This window comes from Pyrus communis, chromosome 10 (assembly GCF_041283825.1).
Source record: "Pyrus communis isolate YQ-2024b chromosome 10, ASM4128382v1, whole genome shotgun sequence".
NCBI classification, from domain to species: Eukaryota; Viridiplantae; Streptophyta; class Magnoliopsida; order Rosales; family Rosaceae; genus Pyrus; species Pyrus communis.
In genome coordinates this window covers 29,087,956-29,099,401 of record NC_142574.1, presented here as the reverse complement: position 1 = coordinate 29,099,401, position 11,446 = coordinate 29,087,956, and the positions used below count along the sequence as shown (strand labels likewise).

Sequence of the window (11,446 nt, the reverse complement as noted above, 5' to 3'; positions counted from 1 at the left end):
ATCTCTGAGTACCTCTAGCGTATCAAGGAAGTTACATATGCTCTTTCTACTGCTAGCGCACCAGTTCAAGATCATGATCTTCTTCTAATAATTCTCAATGGACTTTCTGATGATTATGATACCTTTGTTGATTCTGTGCAATTCAGTCTCACTGATACAACTATTGATGATCTTCAAGGTTTCTTGCTCAGCAAAGAAATGGCGCTTGCAAGAAAGCAGCATACTCAAGGCTCATCTATTGAACATTTTCAGGCGTTCAATGTTCAAGCATCATCAACCAATGCTCATTTGCTCCCTACACCGCATGTTCCACCTCAACATCAAGCTTACAGTGTTCACCCTCAACAGTTCCCTAATTCTAATTGAGGCAGTTATCAGCGACCTAACAACATTCAGCAAAATTACAACAACAACAATCGAAATCGATTTAATCGCTACAACAATTCTTAGAATCGCGGTGGAAATCGTGGAGGAAATCGCTATCACAACAATTCAAAGCACGCTCGCTGTCAAATATGCGAAGATCCAGGCCATCAAGCCATTGATTGCATCAATTGTATGAATCCTAATTTTCAAGGTCGTGTTCCTCCTGCTAAGCTTGCCATGTATGCTAATCCTCCAGTTAATTCCTCTCCTTCATGGCTCATTGACTCTGGAGCAAGCTCACACATGACCAATAACATTCAAAATTTGCATAATCCACAACCATATCATGGACCCGACAAAGTTTACATTGGAGATAACCAAGGTTAGCCAATTCCTCACTCTGGCTCTTCTTTAATTCGAACTCTTTCTGCTACTTTTCAATTAAAGAACATTTTACATGTACCTCAATTGAAACATGATCTGCTCTCTACCAATATGTTTTCTCTGGATGATTGGTGTTCTTTGACTTTGAATCCTTTTGACTTCAATGTCAAGGATCTTACTACGGGGAAGATGCTTTTTAGAGGTCCTGTTCGCCAAGGTCTCTAACCCTTCTATACATCTCCTCATCATTCCAGAAGATATCTTGCAACTACTGCAATAAGGACTTCACCTCATATTTGGCATCAACGCTTGGGACATCCAACGTTCAAGACTTTTAGATCTGTTATCTTTAAGTCTTCCTTGCCTATTACTACTTCTGTTGATAAGCTGTTTTGTTCAAATTGTATCTTAGGTAAGTGTGCAAAATTGCCATCTCATGACTCTGTTAGTATTACATCTAGACCACTAGAACTTGTTCATGTTGATGTTTAGGGACTAACACCATTGTTATCTATTAGTGGTTACAAGTTCTATGTTCTCTTTGTTGATGATTTCACCAAATATACTTGGTTGTATCATCTCAAGCATAAATAAGATGTGTTTGTTACATATGTCCAATTTCAAGCTTACGTTGAAAGTGTATCTAGTTTCAAGATCGGCACTTTAAGAACAGACTCAGGGGGTGAATTTCTTAGCTCTAATTTTCAAAAGCATCTTGCTTTTTGTGGCATTCAACAAAATCTCAGTTGTCCTCACACACCACAGCAAAACAGTTGTGCTGAAAGGAAGCACCGACATATTGTCGAAACTGCTAGGACATTATTAATAGCTTCTAAGGTGCCCCATCAATTTTGGGTCGAAGCTTTTCTCACTTTAACTTACCTCATCAATAGGTTGCCACCCAGTTCCAAACCATCTCCATGAGAAAACTTTTTTCGAAAGCCTCCAGATTATAGTCAGCTCAAAGTTTTTGGTTGCAACTGCTATCCTTGGTTAAAACCTTATATCACATCCAAATTAGATGCCAAAAGTAAACCATGTGTTTTCCTTAGTTACAGTTTGATTCATAAAGTGTATAGATGCTTAGATTCCATCATAAATAGGGTATACATCTCCAGACATGTGCATTTTGGTGAGACTTCTTTTCCTTTTCACACATTTACCTCTTCCCCTACTTCCCCAACTACTTCTCATACTGCCTCATCTCCCTTTTCCCTTGTCTTTCCCCATCTATATCCTACCATGTCCTCACCTTGTTATGCTATTCCACCTGAATCTCAGGTCCCTGCATCTACTATACCTGCACCCACACATCCCTACCCAACATCAAATGCACCACTTTTCACTTCTCAGCTTATACCTCCACTTACTTCTCCCCTTCCACCTATTCTTTCTATTCACCCTATGCAAACTAGGTCCAAGTCAGACATCTTTAAACCTAAAGCTATACAACTACCAAACACCCTTTACCATCACATTTAGACAGTATATATGTTTCTTTTACCTATCTCTAAGCATCTAAGTGTTCCCATTGGAGGGCAGTTATCCAAGATGAATTCAATGCTTTGCAGAATATAGGAAGAGGGACTCTTGTTCCTCTTTCTCCCTCCCACAACTTAGTTAGGTGTAAGTGAGTTTTCAGAATTAAACGCAAACAAGATGGCTTTGTGGATCGCTATAAAGCCCGTTTAGTGGCTAAGGGTTACAATCAACAGGAAGGTATCGACTTCAGTGATACTTTCTGTCCAGTGGCAAAACTTGTGATCATTAGAGTCTCACTCACCTTAGTAGTTCAATCCAATTAGTTCTTACATCAGTTGGATGTTAGTAATGCTTTTCTTCATGGTTTCTTGAAAGAAAATGTGCATATGACTCAACCTTCTGGATTCATTGACCAAGATCATCCCAATTATGTTTGTCACTTAAAGAAATCTCTCCATGGTCTTAAACAAGCTCCTAGAGCTTGGTTTAAGAAGCTTCAATCTGCTTTAATCTCATTGGGATTTCAAGCATCGCAATCTGATCACAGTTTATTCATTCTTCATCAGCCTGTTCTAGTTTTGGTTCTGGTGCATGTCAATGATATAATTGTCACTGGGCTATCTTTTTCTCACTGCAACTGTTATTTCCAAGCTCAGTGCTCAGTTTCCAGTCAAGGATTTAGGTGATCTCTATTACTTTCTTAGGCTCGAAGTTCAGCGATCTTCATCAGGTATCTTCATTCATTAATCCAAGTACATTATGGACTTGCTTAAAAAATCAAATATGGATGCAGCTAAGCCCTGCATCACATCACTTGGTTCTACCAAGCTTGATCTTTATGGGCCCTTAATCCTGCAGAATACAGATCCATTGTTAGGGCTCTCCAATACTTAACTTGGACTGATTTATCCTTTGCTATTAATTTGGTATGCTAGTTCATGCATTTACCACAAGAATAACACTTTCAGGCAGTGAAATGGATTTTACGATACTTAAAAGGCACAATTGGACTTGGTTTATGGTTCCCCAAATCCTCATCTTCCTTGACATTTAAGGCATTCTTTAACGTTGACTGGGCTGGTTGCCCTTGGGATATAAGATCAACATAAGGGTTTTGTGACATCCCACATCGCCCAGGGGAGTGATCCTTAAATGTATATTCCCATCCCTACCTAGCACGAGGCCTTTTGAGAGCTCACTGGCTTCGGGTTCCGTAGGAACTCCGAAGTTAAGCGAGAAGGGGGCTAGAGCAATCCCATGATGGGTGACCCACTGGGAAGTTGCTCGTGAGTTCCCAAAAACAAAACCGTGAGGGAATGGTAAGCCCAAAGCGGACAATATCGTGCTACGGTGGTGGAGCGGGCCCGGGAAGTGGTCCGCCCCGGGCCGGGATGACACAGATTTTGTATCTTTCTTGGTCCATCCATCATTAGTTGGAGCGCAAAGAAGCAACACACAATTGCTCGATCATCCACAGAGGCTGAGTATCACTCTCTAGCTCATACTGCAACATAAATTACTTGGATTTGCCAATTATTTATTGATATTGGTTTCTAATTGCCTACCATTCCTTATATTTGGTGTGATAATGTCTCTGCTATTGCCTTAGCATCCGATCCTGTTTTTCATATTCGCACTAAGCATGTAGAAATCGATTATCACTAAATTCGTGAGTTGGTTTTAGCATAATTACTTCGAGTTCAGTTTGTTTGCAGCCAAGATCAACTTGCAAACATACACACTAAGTCCCTTCCTCGACAACGATTTCTCCAACTTCGATCCAAGCTCTCTTTTCACCGTTCTCCGTTCAGCTTGAGAGGGTGTGATAAGAATAATGTAGTAACTCATTGTAATAGTAACTCTTGACAGTTACCAATTTAGTTAGATAGTTACTGTAGATAATATTCTTTTACTTTTTACCCCAAAATGTAACTATATATACTTGTGTAAAATTATCTTTCAGATTAATGAAAAGAGAAGAGAAATATTATTCTCAATAAAATACACATTTCAAATAAAGTGGCTACTGATCAAATTGTGGTCCATAGTCTTAAAATTTTATATACCAAGGTCGATCTAAGATTGAAAGCGAAAGACTGTGTGGTCAGCTGCTGATTTTTAAGATTTAGTCCAAGAAAAGCAAACAACTCGACAATAATTTAAAGGGGAACTATTAGTAGAGCTCCCTCCCCTTCACTAATTACAGAGATTGTGATAGCTGGATGACGCAGATTTGAGATATAACTGCACAAATCATGCAATGCTGAAGGCGAAGAAAAAGATGGCTGGATTTGATATTGTGGTCATATTGGTCATCTGCTTTTGCTGCATATTAACACTCAAAGTTGAAGCTCAATCGCAATCTGTACGTCTTGCTCCTGCCGAAGGTAATTTGCCACTCTTCTTCTTTTTCTTGTTCTTTCTCTGAATCTCGTTCAAGTTAGTATATTTTGGTAGGGGTATAATTTCCGTACTCCTTTTTCTGCTCATGCACTCCCTTAAGATTAGACAAATCAAAAGAAAATCATGGGATAGGAAAAAGAAGGAGTGCAGAAGAAAAAAACGGAAGTTTGGAAATCATTTTTTCCTTTTTGTTCTTGTTCAAGTCGGTATTCTTTTTACTTGTTCAAGTTGGATTATGTTCAAGTTGGTGATACCAAAAACCTATCATTTGAAACCTCACTTTTTTCTTAAAAAAAATATTTTTTTATGTTATGAAAGTCTGGATTTTTCACTTTGTTAAATAGTAGAGATTAGAGTGCTCAGTCCCAAGGTTGGTCTCTTTTATTGAGAATTTTAGAAGAAAATTTTAATCTTTCTTAAACATGTTTTCTGTAAAAACTTTATATGAATTCCCTTGGTTTCGTTTTCCTCTGAAAGTACTGGGATTCTTGAATAAAAAAACACAAACAAGAGACGAAGAATAGAATTATTAATTACCTTTGATTTGTGGGCACAGTGGAAGCACTAAAAGAAATAGCTACACAACTTGGAAAACAAGACTGGAACTTCAGCATAGACCCGTGCAGCAACGACACAAATTGGGCTACCCCAAAATCTGTTAACTTGCCTCTCTACAATAACACTGTCATCTGCAACTGCTCCTACCCTGATGGTTATTGCCATGTTGTCAGCATGTATGTCAACTCAGAACCTTATTTGTATATATTCTTTGTTCGTTTTTAATCGATTTAATTATCTGCTGTAGCGTTTACTTTTTAGGATAGTCCAGTATAATAATGCAGGCATTAAATTTGATTTTGTTTTGTAACATTATGTACGCCGGCCTGTAGTTTTTTTATCTTGTTTTTTTTCGTTGACGGATTCTAAGACTGCATTTTCAGTTGCTAAACATAATTTCCCCTTTTACATTTTCGTGATACAGTTTTCTTAAAGGACAAGATCTTGCTGGTGTAGTTCCACCATCTGTTGCAAAATTACGCTACCTAAAAAATGTGTAAGGAAACATTTTCAGCTGTATATTCGCTGAAAAGGTGTTTTACATCATTTCCTCAAATATTGGTATAGTTACTAATATCTTCTCTCTTATGTACAGTGATTTCACCCGGAACTACCTCAGCGGTTCTATACCGCGTGAATGGGCTTCTACAAAGTTGGAAATTCTGTAAATGATTTCTCAACTTTATGTTCATGGTTAGTGATTTATAGCTTATATTAATAGAGCTAACAAAATGAGTACAATGCAGGTCCGTTACCGTGAACAACTTAACGGGACCAATCCCTGGCTACTTAGGAAACATTACCACCCTAATATATATGTATGCTCTGTATTGATCTCTCGTTATGACCTTATGTTATTTGTAAACATCAATTTTAAGTTTGTGCTCAGTTTAGCATATTGTAATGGCTGAAGAAGGAGAATATGTTTTCAGGAGCTTAGAGAATAATCAGTTTTCTGGAACTGTTCCTCCTGAGCTTGGGAAATTGGTTAACTTGAATAATCTGTAAGCACATTCTTCTTTCTTTCACCCTCCGTTCGCTCTTACTTAATTTTTAACTTTTATGTAAATTGAATAAGGAAGTACCAGTCGATAAATTAGAATTGGTATCTGCAGCATTCTGAATGCAAACAATCTCACAGGAGAGCTGCCGGTGGCTCTGACTAATCTGACTAAGTTAACAGAACTGTAAGCGTTTGTACCCTTACCATTTGTTTCTTATAACTACTCTATAACCTTTTTCTTTTGAGAAATATTCCGATTTATTCTATTCAACGATTCTGTTTATGCAGTAGGATTAGCATGAATAACTTCACTGGAAGAATACCGAATTTTATTCAAAGCTGGAAGCAACTTCAGAAACTGTGAGCAATATTTTCCCATTCAATTTTCTAAATTGTTTGGATATATATTTTCTGGTGTAACATCCATCCCCTTCGACTTGTGTTGTTGACAGAGAGATCCAAGCTAGTGGTCTCCAAGGGCCCATTCCTTCTAGCATTTCTGTCTTGAGTAATTTAGCAGAACTGTGAGTTCTTCATTCGATCCTAAGTTGCATAAATGCTAAAAAAACTTAAATCTGGCTTTACAAGTTTATCAGAACTCCCTATCGAACATACCTCTTTTTAATGCAGAAGGATCAGTGATATAGATGGAGGGGGCTCAGAATTTCCGCCCTTGAGTAGTATGACAAACATGACAAGTTTGTAAGTCATGAAAGTGTTGTAATTATAATTTTATGTTGCTAATACTTTTAGACTAATCCACACTTAGCTTGTGCTAATAATTAGTCGTGCTGCAGAATGTTGAGGAGCTGCAACTTATCCGGAAGTATCCCTGATTATATATCAGCCATGACAACACTGAAAATATTGTAATACTTCCTTTCTTCATTTATAATTTCGATTTTTCTTGTTCAAGTGTACAACAAAATAAATTGATAATTTTCTTGCTCATTTATGATTCGTAAAACATAATTTTAGTTATTTTCTTGTAGAGATCTGAGCTTCAACAGGCTGGAAGGGAACATTCCTGATAATTTTGGAACTCTGACAAACTTGCAGTACTTGTAAGAAACGTAAACTTCATCCAGGTCGTGAGCATACATCATTATTCACAGGGGACTCCCCTGAATTTTTTATTTTTTTATTTTTAAAATTACCTACATCAAATGACATCTCTAATGGAAGCAGAGATTTTGATGTAGAACGACACAAATTTCTTAGTTATTTGTGTGTATGTAGTCAATGTTTTCGTCCATGCAACCGGCCTTTTGAAACAGTAATGATATACTTTGAGTATGACTATGTAATTTCTTTCTGAATAGGTATCTCACAAGTAACTTGCTCAACGGTTCTATTCCGGACTGGATCAAAAGCAGAGATAGTCATTAGTATGTTTTCGATCCTCTTGTTTAGGATTTTCTGTCATTAATTCATCCTGTAAGCGTTTAACAATTTTTTTTGATACGTTAAAACTTACATTTCTAGTATATTGTACTTTTGTGCAGCCAGATAGATGTTTCTTACAATAATTTTTCAGAGAGTTCTGAGCCTGCTTCGTGTAGAGAGACCCTGTAAGAGGAAAATTTTCTTTTAAGTTGATATACTCAGTACAGTTCGTGCTCTTCACTCGCCTCTAATTTTCGTTTGAACCAAATTGATTTCGCATGTATCAGGAACTTGTTCAAAAGCTTTACAGCACGAGACAACTCGTAAGTTTTTAACTTACTTAGTCTTCAACGATGAATAATTTACCTTTCCCTTTTCGTTCTGTGAAACCTAATTGCTTTACATAAATTGATTTTCACTACATTCCAGATTATTTGGAGAGTGTCTGAATAGCTATCCATGTCCGAAAGGTAACAATATATCTCTTAGATTCAAAATATGATTACAAGATATGAACTTTCGTTACCCGAATATTTTATTTTCATTTATCTATTCAAATATTTGCTTTAGTATCGAATTCATATGATTTTGATTCTCGGTTGTTAATGGATAGATCGATATTCATTACACATAAATTGTGGTGGAACGGCAACCACTGTTGGAGGAATTGACTTTGAAGCGGATACAGACTTGGGAGGTCCAGCAAAGTTCATTCCGGTGAGACCAATGTGGGGAATCAGTACCACCGGACATTTCTGGGATGCTAACCCCACCTCTAATGACTACGTTGCAAATAACATATCGATACTTGGAATGGACAACTCTGAGTTGTACACAAATGCACGCCTATCGCCTCTTTCTCTCACTTATTATGCACGCTGCTTCGCAATTGGAAATTATACTGTGAGACTTAACTTTTCGGAGATAATAATCAGAGACAACAGATCTTTCTATAGTCTTGGAAGACGGATATTTGATGTGTATATTCAGGTAGTTAATCATGCCTTATTTTCTGCACTCTATATGCTCTGAATTTGAGTTTGCTGATCGATCAAGTTTATTACAGGAGAAACTAGTGTGGAAGGATTTTGACATCGAAGAGGAAGCACAAGGGGTTGATAGGGTAGCCATGAAGGAACTTAAAGCAGTTCAGGTTAAGGATAAAACTTTATTGATCCGGTTGAAGTGGTCTGGGAAAGGGACAACAGCTTCCCCAAAGAGAGGAACTTATGGTCCTCTTATATCAGCTATCTCCATAGACTCTGGTATCTTCTAAATTGCATACCTTAGCTCTCTCTTATACGTGCACAGAAACATGCTAAAGTTTGTTTGCTTAATCACATGCTGATACCAATTTATCCTTTCCTTATCAATTTTTCTAGGCTTCTAGCTAATTTTGGTCTTTTAATATAGATCCTAAAAGATATTGTTCCGGATTTGATAATACTCTCTGTAATCTGTATATATAGCTGTATATCATAGACGAAAGCTTATATCGTTCATGACTTGTTTTTCATTTACTTTTAAATTTTGTAGAATTCAAGCCTCCTCAAGAAGGCAAAAGCAAAGTAGGTATTATTGTTGGAGCATCAGTTGGAGGTTCAGTTTTGGGCCTCATTTTCTTGATTTTAGGCATTCTTTGGTGGAATGACTGTTTCGATAGCAGGACGTCAAGGGAAAAAGGTACTACTGTGCTACTGTAAAAGTTTTGAGTAGTACATTGGTCTCATTCTTTCAGAAGAACTATTCTAAATCCGCAAGATATTACTGATATCCTAACCTTCGTTCTTTGCACAGCTTTGAGAGGACTGGATCTGCAAACTGGTTTTTTCACCTTTAGACAAATCAAAGCTGCCACTAACAACTTCGACTCTCAAAACAAAATTGGGGAAGGCGGTTTTGGGTCTGTCTACAAGGTACTGTACAATTCCATCCCATATACAGTTCCACTTTTTATACGAGTCTTCAGTTAATTATTTTTGTTACCTGCCTAGATTATGTTAATTTTTAATGCAGGGTACATTGTTGGATGGAACTATAATCGCGGTTAAGCAACTATCTTCAAAATCAAAGCAAGGAAATCGTGAGTTTGTCAATGAAATAGGCATGATCTCTGGTTTACATCATCCAAATCTTGTCAGATTGTATGGATGTTGTATCGAATCAAATCAGTTACTGTTAGTGTATGAATACATGGAAAACAATAGCCTCGCACATACGTTGTTCGGTAAGCTTATTGAATCTATCAATAGAACAAACGAATGGTGTATCAAGAAGTACTAAAATGACCTGGGAATCCATGTTTGTTGCAGGTCCAGAGGATGGTCCATTAAATATGGATTGGCCTACAAGGCAGAAAATATGCATAGGCATAGCAAGAGGTTTGTCCTTTTTGCATGAGGAATCAACGCTAAAGATTGTGCATAGAGACATCAAAGCGACAAATATCCTATTAGACCGAGACCTTAACCCTAAGATCTCCGACTTTGGTTTGGCCAAGCTCGATGAAGAGGAGAACACCCACATTAGCACTAGAGTGGCTGGAACTATGTAAGCTGTTGCGTCTATGTTTTTTTCCTTTCATAACTTAGCTTCATTTCGGATCTAATTTTATTTCTTCTCATTTTTCCTCCAAAGTTATTTAGCCCCCAAAATGTTGAACATCGTGATTCTGTTGAAAACTTGAACGTGAAGTAATGATTCATGAACAGATTTTATCTTTTCGGTTTTCTGTTGGGTATGTTTGAGATGAAATGCCTTGTACTAGAGGAACCATCAGTATGAGAAAAACAACATTTGTTTTGTAGAGGATACATGGCGCCGGAATATGCACTATGGGGTTACTTAACCGACAAAGCAGATGTCTACAGCTTCGGCGTTGTTGCGTTGGAGATTGTTGCTGGAAAGAACAACATGAAGTACAGACCAAATCAGAATTTTGTATGCCTTGTGGATTGGGTAAGATGGAACTTCATTTTTTATTTTATTTTTCATGAAAACTGAAACAAATCAAAGAGATGTTTAGTGAGCTACACCGTAAGATCGATCTTCATTTGAATTGCGTCTGTATATACAATTAGAACGTTTTTAGATAAGTGGACAGGCACATTACCTTGCTCAACTAGCTAAACCTGCATCTGTTTCTTTCAGGCCCTTGTCTTGCAACAAAAAGGAAATTTAATGGACCTGGTGGATCCTAGGTTGGGGTCCCAATTCAGCAAGGAAGAGGCGATTCGAATGGTGAAAGTGGCGCTTCTATGCACCAATCCGGCGCCCGCGTTGAGGCCCACAATGTCTGCAGTTGTGAGAATGCTTGAAGGGGAGACTGCTGTGCATGAATTGATCATGGATCCGAGTATATACGGCGACGAAATGAGACTAACGGCCGTGAGAAACCAGTTTGATCAGATTGCACAGGAGAGCTCAAGTGGAACTCAGAGCCACCTTCGTTCTTCTGATTCAACATGGATTGGTTCTTCTTATACCACTACGTCTTCGGATCTCTACAAAGTTAGTTCCGGTTCTTATTAAATGAGGCCAACTCTTGCTTTTGTATATATGGAAGATTCATACAAGAATCATAGGAAGATATGAACATTTAAATTTGGTTACGGATTTTAATTAAACAGACAATTAAAGTGCGCTAAATTGTGGTTTAATATTTGTAAACGGTTCTTTTATGCGTATTTGTCAAAAGATCTCTTGCTAAATGCTCTAACTACACTCAACAGAAAATAAATATTTTCAAGCCGTCAAGCCGTTTTTACATAGAAACATATGTTAAATGACTTTTCTAAATGCACTTTAAAGTAATTTTTCACCAAGTACATAAATTTTCAGTAAAAATATCAGTGTTCTAAAAAT

The 11,446-nt window shown here is 37.5% G+C and overlaps 1 protein-coding gene across 1 annotated transcript; it reads left to right on the top strand.

The window, feature by feature from the left end:
• The first annotated feature begins 4,198 nt into the window (after nt 1-4,198).
• LOC137727421 (putative leucine-rich repeat receptor-like serine/threonine-protein kinase At3g14840) lies at nt 4,199-11,230 on the top strand. Its single transcript, XM_068466284.2, has 24 exons — nt 4,199-4,619; nt 5,192-5,369; nt 5,618-5,689; nt 5,789-5,857; nt 5,940-6,011; nt 6,126-6,197; nt 6,309-6,380; nt 6,485-6,556; nt 6,649-6,720; nt 6,827-6,898; nt 6,994-7,065; nt 7,189-7,260; nt 7,519-7,584; nt 7,702-7,767; nt 7,870-7,905; nt 8,012-8,052; nt 8,196-8,572; nt 8,649-8,847; nt 9,119-9,265; nt 9,380-9,498; nt 9,599-9,809; nt 9,895-10,132; nt 10,390-10,540; nt 10,733-11,230. The coding sequence occupies exons 1-24, from the start codon at nt 4,493-4,495 to the stop codon at nt 11,111-11,113; spliced, it is 3,054 nt and encodes a 1,017-aa protein (XP_068322385.2). The 5' UTR covers nt 4,199-4,492; the 3' UTR covers nt 11,114-11,230.
• The last annotated feature ends 216 nt before the right edge of the window (nt 11,231-11,446 follow it).

Bases quoted from the DNA above. Each gene is read 5' to 3' on its own strand.
- LOC137727421 (XM_068466284.2), top strand. From the start codon at position 4,493: ATGCTGAAGGCGAAGAAAAAGATGGCTGGATTTGATATTGTGGTCATA. The intron at 5,370-5,617 runs GTATGTCAACTC...TTCGTGATACAG, and splicing joins TATTGCCATGTTGTCAGCAT to TTTTCTTAAAGGACAAGATC. The intron at 10,133-10,389 runs GTAAGCTGTTGC...TTTGTTTTGTAG, and splicing joins ACTAGAGTGGCTGGAACTAT to AGGATACATGGCGCCGGAAT.